The sequence below is a fragment of the Phaethon aethereus genome, assembly GCF_964289735.1.
Source record: "Phaethon aethereus genome assembly, chromosome: 7".
Taxonomy (NCBI): domain Eukaryota; kingdom Metazoa; phylum Chordata; class Aves; order Phaethontiformes; family Phaethontidae; genus Phaethon; species Phaethon aethereus.
In genome coordinates, this window is record NC_138583.1 from 32042109 (window position 1) to 32065154 (window position 23046).

Below are 23046 nucleotides of genomic sequence, written 5' to 3' on the forward strand. Positions count from 1 at the left end.
GGGGGACGCGGCTCTGCCCGCTGCGCGGTGAAGCCCCAGAGGAGCCGTGTTCGGCCCCGAGGGCAGCGAGGGCCCTGGAGGGGCTCGGCTTCGAGAGGGGAGCGCGGTGAAGAGGGAGAAGGGAGGGGAGTGGAGGTCCAGGTGGCCATGGAGGGAGGGAGAGGAGGGGAGGCTGGGCAGTCCCTCCCTCCCCTGCGAAGTCTGCTTTCTCGTTTTGGCAGGAAAGGAGATGAGTATGTAGGGAGAGTTTCTTTTCTGTCATTCCCTTGTTTTCATGTTTTGTCCTTCTGTTTCCCACCCTTCTCTCCAGGGTAGGATTAGCTTTTGCCCCTCAGACCAAAGGTTTCTGAACTCGTCACATGAGACAACCAGCAAGGGGATGATGAGTTGCAGGTAAAGAAACTGGCTTTAGGAATTGGATTAATATTCCTCTCCTTTTTTTTTTTTTCCTTTCAGACTTGTCACCATGAGCCTCTTGTCATTTGAGTCCATCTGCATTTTCCTGCTTCCCCAAGGTACGTATAAAGTTGTCGTTTTGCATCAGTGGTTTCTGTCTCGGATGCTTTCACGTCTCCAGCTGGGAGAACGAGAGGCATGGCTTTTCTGAGAATTCAAACACATGTGACCAATTTGTATGTGAAGAGTCTCTTTGATATGGGGAAAAGCTGCTATTGTTATATTAAAAGTTCATCCATTTCTCCAGTGCAATTATTTGGTGTCTCCAGTCATAAGACTGTAATTGCTGGAGCCTAAGCCTGGCCTGGCTCTTGTTGTCGTGCTGCATCCCTGCCTGTGGTGAGCAGAGGGACTGTCCTCCTGCGCCCTGGGGTCAGGTCCGTGGCATTTTTCGTGCTCTCTGACTCTGTCCCTGATAGAAGGAATTTCTTCCTGTAGATGTGCTGCAGTGCTGCGTCACCAAATTACTTCTTGCAAGTGTGAAATCTGCACAGCAAATTGGCATTTTTGCTGCTGTAGATTAAAGCCTGCATGGGTTGTGGGGTTTTTTTGTTGTTAGTGTTGTTTTTTTTTAATGCAGTTTCTCGTATTGATGGATGATTATCTGTTTGATCCCACAGTTTTGCTGGTGTTGGGTATGCAAGAAATTCATGCTGACCAGGAGATGATTGGCAAGATCTCTACTGCTGGCCAGTGTAAGTTTCTTTTTTAAGGCAAGTAATCTACTGTCTGAATTCCTTCTTTCTTTGTTTTTCTTGTGGTTTGTTTTTGTTTTGTTTTTTAATAGGACCCCATTTGTTCCGTAAAGTCCCCAGCAGTGCTCTGGCAGGCACAGCGTTGTGGCTGCTTCTGCCCTAGCCTGGCTTTCCCCCTGATTGGTATTAGCTCTTCTGGGATGCCAACCTACTCTGTTTTTCCCAGATTGGCTATTTGCCAACTGGCTGGTGTTTCTGTCAGTTCCTTCAGAGCCTGTTTCAAGCAATCCTGATTTAAGGAGCTGTGTTTAATTACAGGCTTCATCAGACCTCTTATGTGGCTAATTTGTTCAGGCTGTAAAGCCAGCACCAGCCACAGTGCTGTGACTAGTGTTGACTGGGCTCTGGCTGGCCAGCAGACCATGTTCACCTACAGCTCCCTTGACGTACACACGGTCGGTTACTTAAACTGTATCATGCATTCTCTTGCTAGCCGTTATTTTCTATGGTCCGTCTGTCAAGTGATAAATGGCATTTTTCCTACGCCAGGCATGCCCTCCAGCCCCATCCTGTAGCACCGTGCGTTGCGCTCAGACTTTCCCTCCTGGTGTGCTGTACTTGGGTGTCTCCCGCTGGTGCACATCACCAGGAGCCCTTGGTGGGCTACAGATGTGCTGCTTACAAGCTCTCTCTGCAAGAGCTGCGCCGCTGCAGCCGTGCAGCTGCCGTATGGAGATCCCCGCTCCTCGTACCGCTGAACTCCGGAGCAACCTGGAGACCGTTTCTCCACGCTGAGCCCGTGCTGGGATGGGAGCACAGCAGTTTTCTCTCTGCGTGCCTGGGCAGGCAGCCGGGGTCGGGGACTGTACCCGGGTTGTTGCCTCTCTAGGCTCAGATCAGTTGTGAGGCAAGGCTGGCAAGCCGGGACGGCGCTGGCAGAGGGGCTGTGCTCCAGCTCATCCCCGGCGCAGTGCTCCAGGGCAAGGCTGGTTGCCCTCTTAGCAAACCCAGCGACCCAGAAGGGGATGCTTTACAGCTTTCAATCCCTCATAATATGGTGTTAGAAAACCCTAATTATAGAATTCAGTTTTTTGCAAGCAGGAATGATTTGGAAAAAAGCAGTAATAATAAAATGATGATGGCAATAATAGGGAAAGAGGAAGGGCATGGGCCAAAAGGGCTCTGAAAAAGTTGATGTGCTTGCTCCATGTGTTGAGTTTCTGGATTCAATTTCCCTTGAAGTCTGTTCTGGTAGATGCTGCAGAGGTGACTTTAAAATTTCTGTGTAAATGCTTTGAAAGTGTCTCTTCAGGGTCTGCAGACTACTTTTTTTTATTATTTTTCTTAGTGAAATTACGGGTTTCCACTGCAGCAGAAGCACCTCAGGAACTTGTACTTGGGAGCAGTCTTGTTCATGCAGGCAGGGGTGATACAAGGACGTGTCTCTGAAGATGGGATAAAAGGCAGATTTTTCTGAACTGTGTTTCTGTCAGTGCCTTGGAGCTGTTCAGAGAGTTTGTGTTGAGAAAAAGTAAGAGCAAGTTCTGGAAAAACATGCTGCAGAGGAAGCACATCTGGCTCTGTGGGACTCTGTACGCTTTGCAAACGCCTTCTGGATTTGCACCCATACCTTGGGCTGGGAGAAGCTGCAGGTCCTGCCGGGCATGGCCGCCTCTCCCTGCTGCTCACCCTTTCGTGTCCTTGCCCGCGAGAGCGGCTCTCTCTGCAGTTAGCTATCGCTGCATTCGCTCGTTGGAGTTGTTGCTCTCATGCTTTCCACTGAACTGCTAAAGCCAGGCTGTGGACCTGAAGTCTAAGGTGAAAGTCCTGCAGGCTGTGAGGGCTGAACCGGCGCTGCTGCGGCAGAGCAGGAGTGCGCGTGGGTTTTGGGTTGTGAATGCTGGGCTGCCCCAGTCTGTCCTCTGCAAGCCCGTTTGGCTGGACTTTCTGCTGTTGGCTGGCTGCTCTTGGAGAGTGACACTAATAAAGTCCAGTTTCACAGTGTATATCTTTCTCTCCTAGTGATGCATTGCTCTGCTTCGTTAGACGTCCTTTTCCTCTTGGACGGCTCCTACAGCATTGGCAAAGGAAGCTTTGAAAGGTCTAAGCTCTTCGCAGGCAAGCTCTGTGATGCCTTGGACATCCATCCAGACAGGGTGAGTGTCAGGAATGTCTCATTTTAGGTTCAAGCAGCCTGGCAATGTGTGGAAAAGCCAGTGATAATGTGCTGAGTGAAACTGCAAAATTCAACCTAGCAGCTACCCTGGAGCCAGAGTATTTATCCAGAAAGATGCAGTGGGGTTGGAGGACACTTCTTGATTCTTCACATATTTAAGCAGTTCCATTTGATCTTGAGAAAAGGCATAATCTTTCATGTTAAAGATTATGATCTGGGTTTTTTAAACTGATTTTTATTTTGGTTTGGATGCTCGTAGATTAAAATGGTTGGATCTTTTTGTTGTTCTTCCCTGGAAAGCTGCAGAATTAGTTGCTGGGTAGTTAATCACCTTTCTGTGCAGAGGTAAATGATACAGTCTGCTTGCTCTGCTTCTCCTAGGTCTCTATTCCAAAATAAACCAAAAGGGCAGAAGGGAAGGAGTTCATTGCAAGGCACTGGCTCTATACGGCGGCATTTGGGGATCTGTATGCTGCCATAGGTCTCCAAGATACCACCGTGCTCCCCACCTGCTAGCGGTGCAGTGCCCTTGATGCTGGTGCTCACCAGCGAGAAGAGCACGGAACCGGCCAGCTGGGGCTGCCCGCTGGAGTCCGAGCAGCTGGTGTTCACAGGTACCCGGTATAAAACACGCTGTGCCTATGCCAAGTTCGTTCTTGTCCGCTCCTGTTCTGGGCCTGGGCTCAAATCAAAGTCTAACTTTGGGTGCCGTGTGTCTGCAAGGAGCGATGGGAGCTGTGCCACTCGGCACCCTTGGGTCTTACCTGCTCCCTGGAGCCATCCTGGAGGCTTCTCTGGGCCCGAATGACACGTCCTGGGGTTTGTCTGAGGGGATTTCAAGCCAGACCCAGCTGTGCATCCTCATCACACTATCCCTAGCCAGGGGCCTTGGAGTGGGCTGGCATGGTTGCTGTACTTGATTCCCTGCCAGAGCCTTGCCGAATAAATGGCAGGCCTTTGGGAAGGTTGTGGCCAGGGACACTAGGTCTCTGCTTAGCAGGAAGAGGAACCTGAGCTAGGACAGAGGGTGGGTCTGGCCTGCTGCAGCTTTGAGGACCCCTGGTCCTTGTGTGATCCTCCAGAGAGGTCTGAGAGCAAAGGTCTTGTGTTTGCTCCTGGTTCCTACGGCAGGGATGCTTAGACTTGTGCCTAAAAGCCTCCTGTAGACCAACTACCACCACTGCTCCACGTCCTAAAATCAAAAGCTGCTGCTCTGCCCCTGTTGCAGGGTCCTTTGGAAGCTGAAATCACTGTTCCCCTCCGTTGTTTTCTCATCTAAGAGATCTTTCACTCTTCATGTCTCGGCTTACGGCCACGCAGCCCAGGAAGCTTTCCGCAGCCTGGGCCATGGTGGTTAGGAGTCACAGTTGCGTGTGTGAGGCTTTGAGAGATGGGCATTCCCTTTTTGTGGCTGTCCTGGTTTCAGCCAGGGTAGAGTTAATTTTCTTCACAGAAGCTAGCGTGAGGCTGTGTTTTGGATTTGGGATGAGAAAATGTTGATAAGGTGCTGATGTTTTGAGTTGTTGCTAAGTAGTCAAGGACAGTCCAGCTTCTCGTGCTGGCCTGCAGCGAGCAGGCTGGGGGTGCATGGGAAGCTGGGAGGGGACACAGCTGGGACAGCTGACCCAGACTGGCCAAAGAGATATTCCATACCATATAACATCATGCTCAGTATATAAAGCTGGGACAAAGAAGAAGGAAGGGGTGGAGGGACGTTCGGAGTTATGGCGTCTGTCTTCCCAAGAAACCATTACGTGTGACGGAGCCCAGCTTCCCTGGAGATGGCTGAATCCCTGCCTGCCCATGGGGAGTTGTGAACAAATTCCTTGTTTTGCTTTGCTTGCGTGCGCGGCTTTTGCTTTACTTATTAAACTGTCTTTATCTCAAACCATGAATTTCCTCACTTTTACTCTTCCGATTCTCTCCCCCGTCCCACCGTGGGGGAGTGAGTGAGCGGCTGCGTGGGGCTTAGTTGCTGACTGGGGCTAAACCACAACAGTGGCTCATACTAAATTGACTGAAAGTAGGTACTTGCAATGTAGGCTTAGGCAAAGGAATTTGAACATTTCATATTTGCAGATTTGGTGCGGTGTGTTTTTTTTTTTAAATACCATCCTTCCCCTAGTCGTTCTCTTAATCTTTACATAGACTGAACTGAAAATCAGCAGCCTTTTCACTTTTGAAGCTGTCACATTCCATAAAGCTTCTTGTAAGGCTTCAGTGAAATATTTTGGATGTATTGCCCAATACAGACACTTTAGTCTGTTTGCATTTTCAACTATAGAAAACGGTTTTAGAGGAGGTAGTGGAAAAATAATTGGTTTGTGGTGCCTACTGTGCTCAATGCCAGAGGGAGTTGCTTTTAGTAATGGAAAGATTGTCTGCACAGTGTATAAATGGCTTGGTATTAAAGGTGTTATTTATAAACTTACTGTCCCTGAGGCTACTAGCTGCTCTGAATGGATAAATATAGATCTTGAGCTGCCTGTAACTGCAGCAGAGGCTCCTGTTGTTTGCAAGGTGAACTTTTTTGCTTTGTTTATCGTCTGTATAGGTAACGCTGTGCGTTATGCTCTTTTTGTCTTTTTTTTGAAGTTCATTTAGATTGCCAGCAGCTCAACATGGAAAACAGTGTTTGCCTCGATACAGTATAGTGCTCCCAAGTCTGTAAATTGATCAAAAGAGTAAAACTCTCACAGGCACCTTTCATAATCTTTAACCTTTTTTTTTAGGTCCGCGTGGGAATGATACAGTTTAGCTCAACTCCCCACCTTGAATTCCCACTGGATTCGTATCTAACCAAACAAGAAGTGAGAGAGAGGATCAAGAGGATTGTGTTCAGGTCAGCTTATTTTACAGCTCTTCTCTTTTTCTGGGCTATGGTCTCTGGACTGAGATTTTTTTTTTTTTGAGGTCTAGATGTCCCCACCTCTGCTGTGCATGCACCAACATGATGCCTCCAGGGTGGGGGGAGATGAACACTGTCTGTGGTCCATAATCCACAGTCCACTAAAAATGTGCAACCCGGTCTGTCTCTGTCAGTGAAAGCTGACAGGCAAGAAAGTTTTCAGTGTCCCTCTATAACGTGATAAATAGGGGAGAGTTTTCTATGACCCTCCTGGCAATTTTTTTGGCCATTTGTACCAGGTGGTGGGTTACATCCTTCCAGGGGAAAGCAAGTGTGGCTTTCCTGCAAGTCTGAACAGAAGCAGGACAGTGTGCACCTGCATTTTTTGGTGGTTACAATTTCCTTTGTCCTATGAAGTAGTGACGAATTGCTGGTCCCTAGGTATCTGTGCATTCAGTCTGCTGAATTCAAGAGGATCAGATTTTCAGACAGAAACCTTTTTTTCTTCCTGAGTGTTAAGACTTGGATGTCTTCCCACGACCTCAGGAAATGGAGCCAGAAGCCCAAATAAACACTCTCTTTAGAACCTCTCAAAATCCAAACTTTTCATCTCCGAGAAATACATTTGGATCTACAAAGGACTTGAAAGCATCCTGAAATAACACTTGCTTTGATGACAGATGAGGCACTGGTATGGCCTGTGGGTGTCTACTCTTTCTTTCGTTGATCTGCATTAGGGCTAAAGGTTCGCTTAACATTTCTCATGGATGTCTGTTGCTTGCAGCACGATGTAAATATCGCAAGCAAACGTGATCACTTTTGACTTTTTCAAGCAAGATTTATTGGCTGGGTTTCATTGCATTGCTTTTGATAAGTTTATCAAATCAAGAAAAGCTCTCGTGTAATGTTACAGGAAAAACTTATCAGAAAACAAGATACACTCCTCCTCTTTGGCTTGTTGCTTAGAAGTCTGTGAGAGCAGAGAAAGCGAAGCAGTGTTTGATGTCTGGCACTGAAATCCTGTGATGACAACACATGGATGCTGACAGATTGAACAGAAATAATGACCTTGTGCTTGGCTGTTTCATCTAGTTTAAATGAAAAACTGACATTTCAATACGATAAAATAGTTACAGATGGATTCCAGTTGGCTTCTGAAAAAACGGGACATTTGACGTCTCGGTGGAGAGGCTCCTTGATGTGCTTCTGATGAGCCTTTGGCCAGCGAGGTGTTTTCCAACTTCAGCCCTGTGCTCTGGGTGGGAAGCTGAGAGCACTTGAAAAGAGGCAGCACTGGACTGAAGTGAAGCTTTTGCGATTTATTCGGAGGCTGCTGGTCTCTCTCTGTAAATCCCGTCCAAATAGCTTTTGAGTTCATTGGCCAATTTCAACCAAATCGGTAATCTCAGAAGCTAAATTTCTTATAAATTTCTTTCATACAAGTAATGGCTGGTTACAGGAGAGAAACCTTCTTAGACCTCTTTCTGAGGAAATGCAGAAGATAAAGTCTACATCTCCTTTGGCTTCAGAAAATCCTTATTGGAGTAATGCCTTAAACATACATCCATTGTGTCAAAAACTGGTGAACCTCCAAATACAAATTGGTAAGAAACCAAATTTAATGAGCTTTGGTGCAGAGACTCTTTATTAGCTTTTTCCAATCCTCAAGGCTCACAGGGTCACATCTTATTGAATTCATACAGATTTAGTCATCAACCTGTCTATGCACAATGTATTTTCCCTCATGTGCAGTACTTTTCACTGAAGTGTTTGACAGCTACTGATATTTGGTGAGGAAAAGGCAGATTTGAACATGCTATGAACACGTGGTCACTGGGTATACTTCGGAGTGCAGAGGAGGAAGTACCTAAAGAAAGAAGTTCAAAGCAAAAGGGCCTAGCAGGTACTGAATTAAAAGGTTTCTGTGAAAATCAGAGAGTTGACAGAAAAGAATGAACTAGGGCATGATCAAATACTTTTCTAGAGCAAGCAAATCGGGTGCTAAAGCAAAGGGAGGATGTTCAGCAAGGAAATGGGGCATGTTAGTATCAACACAGCTGAAGGAGAACATGATGCCTCCAAGAAAGAAGTAACACTTGTGGTTGGGTTCTCCTTGCTTACTTGCTCTGGATGGAAATAAAAGCAGCCCTAAAAGGCAATTACAGGAAGTGATTTATAAGACAGCTCCTTGGACAGAGTTAGGAGACAGCTGTAAATGTCTCCTCTGATATAGTGGCTTAAGTATCAACAGGTCTGAAGTGTGTTCCCAGTGAGCTAGGCGCTCCTTGATATCAAATGTCCAGTCGGGGATGGCACATTACAGAGCACTCATGCTGTGCAGGTGGAGAACTACTAAGGAAGGAAGAGGAAGACTCATGTTCATGCAGGATTCACCCCTTTGAGGTAAGCCATGGGAAATGTTTAGCCCTCCAACAACAAAAAGTGATAATGTGTGGTAGGCAGGGATCAAAGCTGACTACAATAGCTGAAGAACTTCCAGTGCAGGTTGCCCTTGTTTTTTACAGCGGATGAAAGGCTTTTGCCCAGTGTGTTGTGTTGCAGTGAGGTCTTAGCCTGCTGATGGCTGGGTGGAGAATGCAGGTGATTGAGGTGAAGCTGGAGTTGGTTGCGTCAGGTGGCCATCAGCAGGGGCTGGGGTGCCTGTGTAGTCTTAAGGGTCTGAGTGTGGGTGGTAGATGGAGAGTTGGCGCAGCTGGGGCTGATTTCACCCAGCCACTTTGGGGTCCAGCTGCACAGTCCACCAAACCTCACCTTGCAAGACCATCTCAGGCCTCCTCTCCAAGGTCTCTGTTAGGTTGCCCATGGCTTTTATGTAAATTTATCTTCGGTGTTTGGCTCATTCTGAAGTCATTCTTGCTTCAGCCTGACAGAGATGGTAATTTTATACATCATTTTTTAGGACATTTCATGGTACATGGAATATGGAGACCAGTCTTGAGTAGGCATCTGTAACAGTTATTTAAGCTTAAATCTTGAAAGCAGAGGACAGTTGATGCCCCACAGAGCTCTAGAAATAACAACTAGAATAAATGTGCAGCCCATAAAAACAACCACACTTTGTCCTTCCCCTCCTGGATCTCTGTGTATGTATAGTGCTCCCCTTTCTATTCCCCTCTGCTTTATTTTCAGCATCCTCCACAATGAGGGCTCCTTCCCAGTTCACATCCAGTATGCCGTCCCTAAAGAGACCCTAGCACTGTCCAGACCCTGGCTGTAACCCTGCTTGCCTGCAGCGCACAGCTCTTCTTTTGGGTGCACCCTCTGCCAGAGGGACCTCCCTCTTCCCTCCGCAGGGCTTCGTGCTGATACGCAGCGCACCTCAAGCATACAGCTCCGCTGTCTGTGGGTCAGCAGGGCAGTCAGCCTCTTGGGTTAAGGAGGCATCCGGCAGATGGCGAATCTTACTCTTTAATAATCTCACAAGAAATGAGTCTCGGGACTTCTAAAGCATCTTTGACTGAAGCTGTTCTCTGGCAAGCTGTAGCTTATTTTCTACTAAAATGGTATTCAAGGTTGCTTTTCCTTGGGAGTTATTGCACAGCTGCAAGGCTTAATGTCTGCCATTCCCTAGCGCTTAGCAGCAGCCCGTTTTACCTGCTCATTTATGTCACCACTGGCATGTGCCCTCTTTGGCATCTGAGTCCTCCTGTGAGTGTAGTCCTTTGTTACTGGGAGGATTGAGTGTTGAACTAATCACTTGCTACCTCAGAAACGTTTCCTTCTCCAGGGCAGAATTCAAGGGTTGTCAAAATATTGAGGTAGCTGGCTCCCATCTCCGAAACCAGAACTGCAGGGTACAGCTTTTGTGAACGTCAGTGGGTGGTGCACCTTCCCTATCATACCAGCACTGCTGGCAAGCAACCCAGCAGGTGAAGGTATTGCTTTTAATTGAGTTAAGCAGGGGTTTAGATAACTGGAGCATCAGGTAGCTTCTCTTAATGTTTACTTCCCTAGTGTAAAAAGTACTGGTGAAGTCCTGAAGAAAGTGTGCCTTGTGTTCAGTCCTTCTGAGTTTCCACTAAGAAGCTTTCAGCATTTGTATTTACAGGAGCTTTACTACGAGATGGACAAATCACTTTTTGTAGAAAATGAAATTAACCTGCAGAACAACCAGGGAGAAAAGGGCAAGGACTCTCTGCAGGCTCTGTTACAAGCTGGGACACATAGCTCCCTGCCATAGCTCTTGGCCCAAGAATGGCAGAAGGTCCCATGGAAGGAAAGGGATGATACCTGACAAGAATTCATAGCATGTTTATGCGTCAGGAGAAAGGGAAACACTTTGAGATGCTAGTCTTGTTCATTTTGCCCACTTGTACTGTGTTTCTGACCAGAATACAAAAGGTTGTTGTAAAACAGCTTTTCCACACAACTCTTAAAGAAATGACTGCAATTTTCAGATGGAAAAACAGAAGCTGGAAATAAAACTCTGGTTCCTGCTTCAATTGCAGAAGCACTCTGCTGTATGGTAGACATCTTCTGGAGACCACTCTGGGTTGGAGAGGAGGGAGGTTAAGGGAGTGGGTACATGGAACCTCAGGGTAGGAAGATGACATGCAGGACAGGATTAGACATCTCTGTGGATGTGGTCTGTGGTAACAGGCAGAAATATGCTAATTTCCCCATTACCAGAGGGTGGAAATTTGAAAATCAAATGGTGAATTCAATAGCAGGCAAAAAACTTTCATTTCTGTTTTTCTGATTTTATCTCCCCTCTTTCTAGAGGTGGGAGCACAGAGACAGGTCGGGCTCTGAAGTACCTTCTCCGCAAGGGATTCCCTGGTGGCAGGAACTCGACTGTCCCTGAAGTCCTGATCATCATTTCGGATGGAAAGTCCCAGGGCAGCATTGTGACACCTGCAATGCAGGTGAAGGAGAAAGGGACCATGGTTTTTGCAGTAGGAATCAAGTTTCCAAGGTAGGAAACTTTCCACAGAGTTGGAAATGGAGGCCTAGCTAGCCAAATGGCAAGTCCTAGCAAGTGAGGGATGGTCTTCTGCTAGATACGAGTTTTGGAAAGAGGAATAACATAATTATGAGGAAACGCTAATTTGGTGGCTGGTGTACGAGGAGGACCAGAGCTGGTGAAGAAAGCTCTTCCATTGAGTAGAGCTACACTACTGCCTGAGACTAAACACTCCACGATCTTGAAAAGTGTTTGAAGGGTGTTACGGTTTTGCATCAGCTATTTGCTGCACAGGGTTTGTTTTGATACTCAGTTCTTTGGGGATGACTAAGTGGTTGAACCCCTCCTTGCTTTGCAGGTGGGAAGAGCTGCATGTGCTGGCTAGCGAGCCCACTGAGCAGCATGTGCTCTTTGCTGGAGATGCCGATGATGCTGCCAACGGCCTGTACAGCACCCTCACTGGCTCTGTCTGCAGCACCACCGCTCCAGGTAACCCCTGTCCTGGCTCCACCTTCACGTCCATGCTTTGAGCTTGGACCGTGTCACTGAGAAAGATGAGGCAGTGTCAGAAAGCCTACAGGGGGATTAGCAGGTGTTGCACTTTGGGGTAGCCTGCTTCTGGTGCCCAAACTGGATAGCATGCTTGCCAGCTACCTCTTCAAATACCTGTGAGCTGCAGGATCCTCAACCTTTCTGTGTCTTGGTTCATGTCTGAAAAAGGGAATATTGGTCCTTCTTCATGTCGTGAGGGATAGAGGGATAAACACGGTTGTGTTAAATCCTTTAATGGACTTAGCTGTGTGTTAAGGGGAGGCCACCAGGGGCTTACGAGAGAGAAAAGATAGAACTAGAGTGGTCCACTGGTAGAAGAAAATCAAATGCATGAATGATGAAGGCACCAGAGAGGCTGAAAAGTTGTCATTGAACCTTGAACTCAGCAGCACGAGTTTTATAGCAAAAGAAGGAGGCTGAAAGTGGGGTAGGCTGGTGAGCTTGTCAACAGAAAATTTCTCTTCTGGAGTCTCATGGAGGCTCTTTGAAGCACTGCCTGGTCTGCTGTTCACAACTAGATGAGGAAGACTAACCCATTTCAAAATGGTGTTCCACTCCCACGCAGACTTTGTGGTTTCAGGCAATTGATCCTAGTTTGGATTTGTTGTTTGCTACAGGCTGCAAAGTTGAATCCCACCCTTGTGAACGCAGAACCCTGGAGACTGTGAAAGAGCTGGCTGGAAACTATGTGTGTTGGAAAGGCTCAAAGCAGCCAAATGCAGTGCAGGCGTCGCTGTGCCCTTTCTACAGGTGAGTCGGACATTCACATCTCTAAAAGCGAGCGGGGCTAAAAGAAGATGAGGGAGACAGTAATAAGGCTTTTATCTGACCATGACTCTTCATTGGGGTGAAGATCCCTCAGAAGACCGATGCAAACATGGTCTCTAGACCTAGGAAGATGTTCCCTGCTCTGGCCATTGGCTGATCTGAGAAGCAAAGGGTAAGAGGAGGAACTGAAACAAAGAAGCAGAAGATGGTTAGCTCAAGAGCGCTATAAATGTTAGAAATGGAATTGGGATTAGTTTCCTACCTGTTGAACTGAGATGCTTTGAAGTTTACATCTCTGTACTGACTCTGTGCTGCAGAGGGTTTCTAGGTCTGGCTCCCTGTGTTGGTACTAGTTCTGTTTCCATTCATGCAGGCTTTCTTCCTTTCAGAGAAGCCCCTTTTCCCTTTGCCCCCTTCCCTTTGCTCCTGCCCTGGGGGAGCTTTGGAGGGACTGTCCTATGGAGAGGTTCCAGCCACTGGCAGAAAATATACCCCAGTCATGGTGCAGCAGTGCCAAAACCGGGATGCGCACAAAGAGCTGCGTGAGGGCAATGTCCTCTTGCCCAGGGAGAGGAGACGGGAGCTGAAAACCTATAAAGCATCTCGGGTCCTTCAACTAATACTGTGACTGCAGTCAGTACAGCAGGAGAAATCTTTAGAAATGAGCTGTGAAGGGAAAGGAAGCTTCGTGCTCTCTTTGCTGATAAAAAGAGCCGAGTGAAAGCGGTGGTGTACAGAAACTGGTAGGGGGGATTTTTTCCTTTGAAGAGATGCTTCATGCGTTTGTTTTAATATCAGGTAGTCAGATTAATGTTTGAAAATCACCCCAGATCCGGGCTGTGCATTGATGGCCTGCTACATAGATATCCTAGGGGATGATTGTACGGACAATTTCAGACATGTCCTAATGGCTGTGAGCGTTTCCAGATACTTGTACCTCGGAGCCAATGTGGGAAAGTGGAGCAGCTAATGGCTGGCTTATGGCATCCCAAAAGTGATGGGTTTGGCCACAATTGCCATGAGTTTGAGCAGCCCTAATGCAGAGCACAGGAAGATTAGTGGTATGATGAAGCTGCAGGTATTAGAGAAAACTGATTTACAGGGGTGAAAGTTTAAAGCAGAAACCATCTCATTGTCAGGAGCCAACATTAGATGCCTTATGTGTGGCAAATACACACTCCTGCTCTAGGGTGGTTGGGTTTTTTTCCCGTATCACCTTAGGGCAGGGAAATGATGGAGGAAGTTGAAAACTCCCACTGGGAGCCACAGCTGAGGACTGAGGATTTCTTCCCAGTCTAAACCTTGCTTGTCCACTAGTTGATTAATAGCGAATAAGAAATTCTCATTGCTATAAAATTCTATTTTCATTCCAATTTAGAGCAAATAGTTTACCATCTCTTCTGTAGTAATGAAAAAAAAAAAATCACTTGGAGCTTTAAAAATATATACATAATCTCTAAATGTAAAACATTAAAGTAGCATTCAAAAACAAAAGAGTAGATTTGATGGAATGATGTTTTTTCATTTGCCACCCCACTCAGAATGGACATTTTATTTTGAAATACTTGTTTTGAAAAATTATGTTCTCAAAGGAAGATTTGTTCCATTTAAAACACAGTAAGGTCAACCATGAAGATACCTTGTTAATCTTTAAATGCACAATAGGTTTTACTCTTCCTGTTTCAGATGGAAGAGAGTCTTCATAAAACACCCATCCAGATGCTTCCGAACTGTATGTCCAGGTAGGACTTAGCCTTTTTTAAAGTTTTATTTACAAAGCAGGACAGGTAATAGCTAAAGAAGAAAAAGATGGGTTTTTACTCTTCTAAAAATTTTGTTCTGGGTGAGAGATTGTGATCCTTAGCAAGAAGTTGATAGTATGTTCCATATTTTTGTCTCATGGGTATCTATGACCAGAGTTCTTTTGGATTAAAATATCTCCCTGTCATTTCTCCTTCCACTTGAGGAGCCAGTTAATCCTCATCTGCTCGTGTTCCTGGGGCAGAGGCTTGCATCGCTTCCCAATGCCTGCGGGGAGTCACTGCTCTCTAGCTAGGGGAGTATGCAGTGAGATGCCTCCACTCATTCACTTGGTACCATGACCAGGGTACCAGCAGGGAACCTGACACTTGCTGACTGCCAGCCTGTTTTTGTGACTCTGGAAATAGCTATGGTCCTTGAGTTCTGCCCTTAACTCCATCCTTCTGCTGGTTCAGATAACAGTGGCTTTATTTTCTTTGTCAGTACAACATTGTCCAAGCAGCAGGCCAGACTCTGATCTCTTCATTGCTGATGTAAATCTGGCAGGGCTGTCTGACCTTTTGCAATTCTGTATTTACACGAACATAACTTCATCAGTGTTACTCCAAAGCAAATGAAATGAGGTCGCAGTCTGGTTTGCTGTCTTCACTGCTGCTTGTTGGAGAGCCGTCCCAAAACGAAATTGCCATGGAGGTGAGTGAGGATGCATGTGGCCCTGAATTAGTTGAAACACTGCAGCGAGATGGATGGAGGTTTGACCCCTTTTCCACTAATGGTGGTGCTCGGACTGGCACAGGATGGGAAGGGGCAGGCTTCCTGCTGACTCCCTATCTTTCCCTCCCCTGGTCCTTTTTAGACCCTTGTGACTCCCAGCCATGCCAGAACGGGGGCACGTGTGTCCCAGAGGGACTGGACAGATACCACTGCCTCTGCCCGGTGGGGTACGGAGGAGACATCCACTGTGGTAGGTGTGAACCTGCACTCCTCCTCCTTCCTTCTTGGCTGTGTCCTGCCTCTGTGGTGCCTGTTGCACCGCCATAGGGACAGCCGGGCTTGGGCTGCAGCCTTTGGGCTTTTCTCTGCCGGACAGATTGAGTTTGCTCTCACGCTGGTTATGACTGTGTCAGGCTCAGTGACTGGGTCTGGCTGCTTAGAAACCTTGTGGATATGGGGAGCACCAATGCCGACAGTCTCATCCTGGTCTGGCTGCCTTTCTTTCTAAATGCAGGTGTTCTGTGAGCAGGAGAACAGAGAAACTGGGAGAGACACTTAGGTGTGTCTTTTGGTCGCCTCTGCACACATGGGCCCAGGAGGGACTCCAGATTTTGGGGGTTCAATGTAAGAAACCCAAGAATGCTTTGTACTTGCTTCCCCCAGAATAAAGACTCCCACTTTAAAGTGTCTCAGGGTGTTACAGATGAGGGTCAGGTGCTTGGACTCTCTCCTTTCTTTACGTTATACTGAAACTCATGTGTCATTTCTAATTTGAAGTTTGCCATCCAAAAGTCCAGGAATGCCCTCAGACTCTAAAGGCTTATGTGGCATCCAACCAAAATAAAGTGCACTCCTGGCACAGTTGTCCTCCGACTCGTGCCATGTCTGATAAACCATTTACATTACTGGACACAGTGTCTCTTCCGCTTTCAGCAGCCCCTAGCTGAGGTGCCCGGCGTGCTTCTCCTTTTGCCCTGTATATGACAAATTTCTGTCTCCCTTTTCAGCGCCAAAGCTGAGCTTCGAGTGCAGCGTGAATCTCCTTTTCCTGATGGACAGCTCAGCGGGGGTCACGCTGGAAGGGTTCCTGCGCTACAAAGCGTTCCTCAAGAGGTTCCTCCAAGCAGTGATGGGCTGGGACTCGCCAACGAACGTGGGGGTGGCTCAGTACGATAATTATGTCAGGATACCCATTGAAGTGGGCCAATACAAGGATGCATTCAGTCTCATGAAGAGCATTGATGCTTTGAATTTCAGTGGAGGAGGAACCCTGACAGGCAGAGCCCTGCAGTACATTGCACAGCACGGTTTTAGGAGCGCCCCAGTCTTTGCAGATGTACAGGATGACCTCCCACGCGTGGTTGTGTTGCTCACTGACTCTAAGTCTCAGGATCCAGTGGCAGAAGCTGCTAAGTATGCGAGGGATCGAGATCTCTTCTTGATCGGTGTAGGCAGCAGCTTTGTGAGAGCAGAGCTGACTAAGGTGACTGGCAATCCAAAGCAGACAATTGTCTACTCGGACCCCCAGGACCTGTTCAACAGGATCCCAGAGCTGCAGAGAAGAATCTGCAGTGTGGACAATCCTGAAGGTAGGACTGTGGTATGGGCATTGCGGGACGAGTTTGTCAAACTATGAGGAGGTCTTCTGAACCCCACTGGGGAGGAGGGAAGGACAGAAGGATGAATTGTTTGTTTGAGTCAGTCACAGGTCCAGAGACTAACCTTCCCTCACTGCTTTTCATGATGAATCTTTATCTGTTGGTGTGAAAGGGTCATAGATCACCCTTCACAGTCAGTGATCAGCAGTGATGAATTTTGCCCACCATTTCTATCCTGGTTGGAAAGAAGTACATACATATTCTGAAAAATACCATGTTTGCACTTTTTTATCCAGGCTGCCAGGCGCAGTCTCTTGATTTGGCATTTGCAGTGGATGCCTCTGCTGGAGTTGGCCTGGAGAATTTTCTTCGGCTGAGGGACTTTGTCAGGAGCAGCTGTTTGCACTTCAGCATCAACCGGGATGTCACCCAAACTGCCCTTGTGATCTATGGCAGCAAAGCTCACACTGTGTTTGCTTTGGACACCCACACTAGCAATTCAGCTGTCCTCCAAGCCATCGACCAGGTGCCTTTCCTTGGGGACTCGGCCTCTGCTGGCAGTGCTTTGCTGCATATTTATGGTGACGTGATGACAGTGCAGAAAGGAGCAAGACCTGGTGTCAGCAAGGTGGTGGTGGTGCTCACAAATGGAGATGGCATGGAGGATGCAGCTGCCCCAGCTCAGCAGCTGAGGGACAACGGCATCTTGGTGTTTGTGGTTGTCATTGGGGACGCACAGAGGGATGCGCTGCTGAGGGTTACTGGGTCTCCCAACTACCTGGTCCACATCTCCTCCTATGAAGACCTGCAGTATTACCAAGACCTTATCATTGAAAGAATCTGTGAAGGTGAGAGACTTTATGCTGGTGCCACCAGCCATTGTTATCATAGGCTTTCTGATGCTTTACCAAGTGAGCTTGGTGTTATCTTTTGCATTTACGGATGGGGAAACTATGGTATAGAGATCTGGTGACTGTCCAAAGCAATCCTATAGGAATAGAAACCAACTCTCCTAAGATCCAGTCCAGTGGGTGAGACTGGGCTTAGTGTGACTGGCTTTCCAGCCCTGCTGGGTCTAGGTTCTTCCTTCCCTGAAAGAAAAAGAAGTTTGTTTGTTTGATCTTTTTCTGATGTTGTTTTAAACCTGTAGAATTTATTGTGCATTACTGTACCCCCAGCAGTGTTGCAGGGGGCTCTTAATGGGACATGTTTCTGCAGCCAACAGTGTTGGTCCCCTGTGAGGTCTGTGCTGTCCTCAACAGGTTTGTGCCTGGGTGTTTGTGAAGTGGTGGATCTGAAACCTCATCACTCCGGTTCCTCATTAGCGTCCCACTACTGAAGTTATCATGTAGGCTTTCAAGATTTTATTTGTGTTGCACGGGATTTAATCCTAAAATCAGAATCTGCCCATTTTGAAGCCTGTAGACTGTTAAACTAGGGTTTTCAGACAACTTGTGATTAATTTTGTTTGCAGGACCAAATCCTTATCTCCAAAGTGGGAGGGAAGAGTTTTCAAATATTCATGTAATAGCTCATGTTTGTGCACAAAAAACAAAAAAGGCACTTTCTTCACAACTTTGAGCCCTGTGGGCTAGTCCCCAGCTGGGAAAAAATTGACTGATACCAAGTTTGAAACATTTGCATGCCGAGTGCGAGTGCTTGTGTTTGATGGAAATCGGATTTTCAGAAAGGATAGCAGCCCTGGTTTGCAGACATTAGTGGTGAAAGTGCTTCTAGTTAAAATGCCATGCCTTGTTTCTTATTCAAAATAGTCTGAGTTTAACATATAGCTATTTGCTGTTGTTAGGTTTTAAATGATTTGTAAGATCACATGAAGAAGCTTGTTGAGCTTCAGCACAACCAAAGGTCCTTTTCATCTCTGGGCATGCCTGTGGCTCCTTCAGGGTTAGAAAGAACTGCAGTGCTATCTCTTTGGGGTGAGGAGCCTGTCTCCTGGCAGGCTCTGCAGACGGTTTCTACCTGGAGCTTTTCGGTGTGCTCCTATTGCAGTGGTATTTTCAGGTGTGGTGTTATAAAAACAATGTACCGTACCATGAAGTTAACTACAGTGCCACAGATGAAGGGGAAGAGACGGCAAGGTTCAATGACTCAGGGTAATAACATATAATTTCCTGAGACTGAAATGCTGTTTTCATTTCATGTGCAGGTAATCGCTGTTTGTACTAGATAGGGTGGGACCAGGGGCGATGTAAAGATAAGCCCTTCATTCAGTCTTCTACTCCCAAGTCCAAGACTCAATAACAGAATCATTGTCTGTGAAAGGACTTAAAAAAATTTGACTCATGGTAAAAGTATTTGAGAAACAGACCCTGCCTCTAGACACCTGGAATATGGTATTTATTCTGAGGCTCAGTTGAAAAGAGACGAGAAAAAATACTGTCTGGGGTCTAGGAGAAAAGATCCCAAGCATTAAATATGTATGAATCTGATTAATGGAAATACAAGTTCTTGGGATCATCAAGGGGTATAATCCCTGAAGTGCAAGAAGCTTATTTGAGATAATACTGTGTTAACAGCAGGCGTGAGTTCAGAAGAATGGTTTCTAGGCAGAATAGCATGATTCCCCCAAACAGGGACCACGAGGTTATGCTGTGGAGCAGCTGTGGAGGGAAGTGGTGGACGCATGGCATGTGGAGCAGAGCACCATGGAAAAGCTCTCTGGGGAACAGCCAGCACCTGGAAGATGAGTGGTGTGTCCAAGAGATCTGACTTTCATTGCCAATGGCTCTACCAACCTACAGTGAAAGCAAAATTGTCTATCCCTGGGGATAAACTGTCAAGCAGAACCCCATCTGAGATGTCCCACGATGACAAAAATGTTGTTGAACCCAACTTGGTTCCATATAAAATCAACAGGAACTGAAGATTGAAGTGTCTCAGATCTATGATTTGACTGTCAAGAAATTGAATTTCAATAGTAATTTTGCCAGTCCTAGGTGTAGGTTGAGAGTTGATGTGCACATCAATGGTAATAAAAGTTGTAATAAAGTAGTAACTGTCCTGATGGATAGGGGATAAAATTTATATTCTTTCTTTCTCCCCCTTTTCCCACTCCCTCTGTGCTTTTTCTACTGCGGAGCACAGGGCAAGGCTAGCAGCTCCAAACTTTACACCGTGGTGTTGTTCAGCAGAGCAATTTCACACCCTTACCAACATGGAGGTGGTGTTGCCAGCAGACTGGAAGCAAATCCCACCAGGATGCTGCTGCTTAACCTAATGTATTCACAGCAAGGCAGCCTGAGACACGGCCAGCCCTGCTGACAGCTGGGCTCTGCTCTGTTGAGAGGGTTGGGAAAGCTGTCACGTACTTCACAAGAACAGGGCAAGTAACAACTTGGGCCGTGGTTGCAGGCTTTTCTCTCAAACCTCCTAGAAAAGAAGGCCAGAAAATTTTCATGTGCTCTTTTCCGCTTGTGCCATCCCTGCTTCCCAGCTGATTTCTTTTCCTTGCTTCTCTCTGGTGGAAGCGCAGGTCCTCTCCAGGGCAAAGCGGAGTTTGAACTCCATGGCATTTGGGGTTGTAAACTGCTTAGAGCAGGGCGTGTGTCTTGCTCTGCATTGGCAATGTCTGCATCTGGGGGGCTTAAAGGTGCTCGTGTGTTCAGTGCGCAGAACTCGGAGCTCTGAAGATGCTCCAATTTGCTTTTCTTTGACATGCAGCCTAACATGATGTCACTCTCTTAAGCTTTATTAGGAATGTTCTCCTCCAGATTAGAACATCTAGCAAAACCATTCTTCTTCTCTAGGTTAGCCACAGAGCAGTTTGTCCTCTGTGTCAAGACACGGTTGTGAGCTTGCACCCTCTGCCATGTTAATGTGGTTTTCCAATCCCTTTAGCCCAAAATGACATTTTTTGATGTTTGGGATATATAGTTGCTGTTATTTTTGCAGCATTCCTGATGGACGTGGGTCCTATTTATTAATACTCTGTAGATGTGCCTGAGCCTGCTGTTCTGTTTGTGTTTGTTGCAGAAGCAAAAGGCCCTGTGAACCTGTGCAAACCCAACCCATGCATGAACCAAGGCATATGCATCCTTGGGCCTGGGAGTTACCGGTGCGAATGCCATGGCTGGGAAGGACCTCACTGTGAGAGCAGTAAGGATCAGCAGATGGCAACCATGGCAGATGTCATCCATTCTGCCAAGCCTCCTCTGAACGGATCCCACATTTCCACCCCTCCCTTGAGCAGAGATGTGGCTGTAACTCTTGGATAGCTGTTTGGTGGTGAGGTCTTGGTGCTGATGTGGCCTCTGTCACATGGAAAGTGGGGAGGTTTGGGCTGCTGAAGGGAACAAGGGCTTCTCTCAAGAAGCTGTGCCCTGTTTTACACATTCACTGAGTGAGTTGACTTTGAGGAGACCCCAGTAAGGTCTAATAATTTTGGTAATCTTCTGCTCTGTTCTGTTCCTCTTTTCTCTCTTCCCTGCCAGAAGAAACAATCCCTCCTTGACTCCCTGAGGTGGGAAAGCTCTGGCATCCTTGTAATGGCAGGGAGCTGTTTCTGTTGGAGTGTGACCCCCCCTCCCTATTGCTTTCAGTGCTTTCCATGGTGCAAAAGTCCGTCCGTCCCCCCCCCCCCCCCAATGCCTTCCTCCTCTTCAGCAGGGGAGCAATGAGGTGGTGGGAGGTGGTGAGCCTCTGGCTCCCTAGAGGTGTTCTTGTGCCCATAGTGAGAAGTTCTCAATTAAGTGGCTTTTCTCCTTGACCAATATTTTGTTCTTTACCTGAGCCTAGGAGTTCTGACTTCCACCCCATGGCCTCTAACATCTGTCAGCTAAGGCCAAGAGGATGCTTGCTGGATTGCAATGGACTGAGCACGAGCTTATCCCTTGGTCCTAAAGCCCTTATCCCACGTCTGCTTCTCTTCTGCAACAGGAATTCTCCGGGGTGATTCTCCAAGATCCCCAGTCCTTCCTCCGCGCTCTCACGTGCAGTGGAGTCCAAGGGGCTTGCAGCACTTCTCCAGAGCCCCTCGGCACACCAAGAGGCACGCGAATCGGAGACGCTGACCAGATGCGCCAAGTGTTCCTGTTCTCCAACCGGAACGCTTACTACCACTTGCAGGCACGATCCAGCAAGCCACCACTGTCCTTGGCAGCGATTGGAGTTGCTCCAGCACAGGGACTGTGCTGCGGCCGTTCCCAGTGTCTGCGTTGCACAACCTGGGCTTCCCAGTGCTCTCTTTTAATTGAAGTAAATATTTGTGTTTAAGTACTTATTATTGGCATTTTGCATTTCCTCATCCAGAGCCTAGTACGATGTGAATTTTTTTTAACAGACTTGTTGAGTGATCTTTGAGTTAGTCTAAAAATATGTAGAAGTTTGACCAATTCTGGAGCTCCTGCTGAAGGGCTATAACATGGATTACGCACTGGCAGCCAGGTGGTGGAGTGAATGGCTTGTTACACACAGGAAGACAAGGAAGGAGAACTGATTACGAGCCTCTATTCTGGTTGAAAGTTGCACGTGCTGCTTTGCTGTCTGAATTTATTTGGAGTGATTGAATATGGTTTAGCTTGTAGCAGTGTATTTTTTTATAAGGAGAGGTTTGAAAAGGATTGGTTTTGCAAGAGCATTTAATGGTTTATGCAACATGTGTTGCTGTTTTTAGTAGGTGCATTGACTATTTTCTTCCTGGATTTGAGCCAGGTTAAATGTAGTTGCCTGAGCTGCAAACACTCCAAGTAAGGGCAATCCCCCAACCGTTTGCAAACAAAGGTCTGGTCTGTTGTAGGCTCTGGATGGAGCCATGGTTTGTACCATTCTGCTGGTCTTTGGACCTTCATCTATCTGCTTTCAGGTTTAACTCCATTCCCCCCCTCCCAGCCTCACTCTTACCTGCCAGCCACAGTCTGACCTGGAGAGAACAAGACCAGGACAACCTCCTGAGCAGCTTCGCATGGGTGCCGAGAGCAGAGCATGGCAGGCAACTTGCAGGTCAGAGGAGGAAGAGGTCTGGATCGCTCCTCCCAGATCTTATCCAGCCTTTCCTTTCTACTCCTGCTGGCCACTTCTTCGCGCTCTCCTTTGCTGGTGCATATTTTTCTTATTCTTCCTTTTTTTGCCCGTTCCAGGCCAAGTCCCGCCTCTTCTTTTTGGTGCTGTTTCCATGGCTCAGAGCTTTGCCACATTGCTTCACTCTCCTTTTGGAGATGGCTGGGAAGAACAGCATGCTTGTCCTGGCCTGAACCCGGACAGATGAGCTGAATGGCATTTCTGCCTCCCCTTGTTGTTTTAAGCTGGTCTTGTCCCCAGCGCAGCAGTGGTCTCTGCAGCACAAGCTGGACCTCTGATGGGCTTGATGGTTCACATGTCTTCAAAGACAATTTGGCCACATGCCTGCATCCTTCGGAGCATCAGCCTCACTGGATCACTAGATCAGTTTGCTCATGAAGCTGTAAAATGTATGTAATTGCTCCCCCAGGGCCTGTGGTTCACACTGTTGGGTTGTTCTCTGCTGCCTTTCCCATGGCGTCCCTCACCTCTAGAGAGCAGGAGCAGCTCTGGAAAGGGCCGAGGCAGAGATGTTACTG

The 23046-nt window shown here is 47.3% G+C and overlaps 1 protein-coding gene across 1 annotated transcript; it reads left to right on the forward strand.

The window, feature by feature from the left end:
* Positions 1-466: 466 nt before the first annotated feature.
* VWA2 (von Willebrand factor A domain containing 2) lies at positions 467-21522 on the forward strand (the record flags this gene model as incomplete). The annotated part of the gene is made up of 13 exons (XM_082002313.1): positions 467-515; positions 1077-1151; positions 3174-3307; positions 6060-6169; positions 10917-11111; positions 11458-11588; positions 12269-12401; positions 14106-14161; positions 15037-15144; positions 15902-16483; positions 16789-17340; positions 20486-20608; positions 21389-21522. 13 exons carry the CDS (start codon positions 467-469, stop codon positions 21520-21522), a joined length of 2382 nt encoding a protein of 793 aa, XP_081858439.1.
* Positions 21523-23046: the final 1524 nt, after the last annotated feature.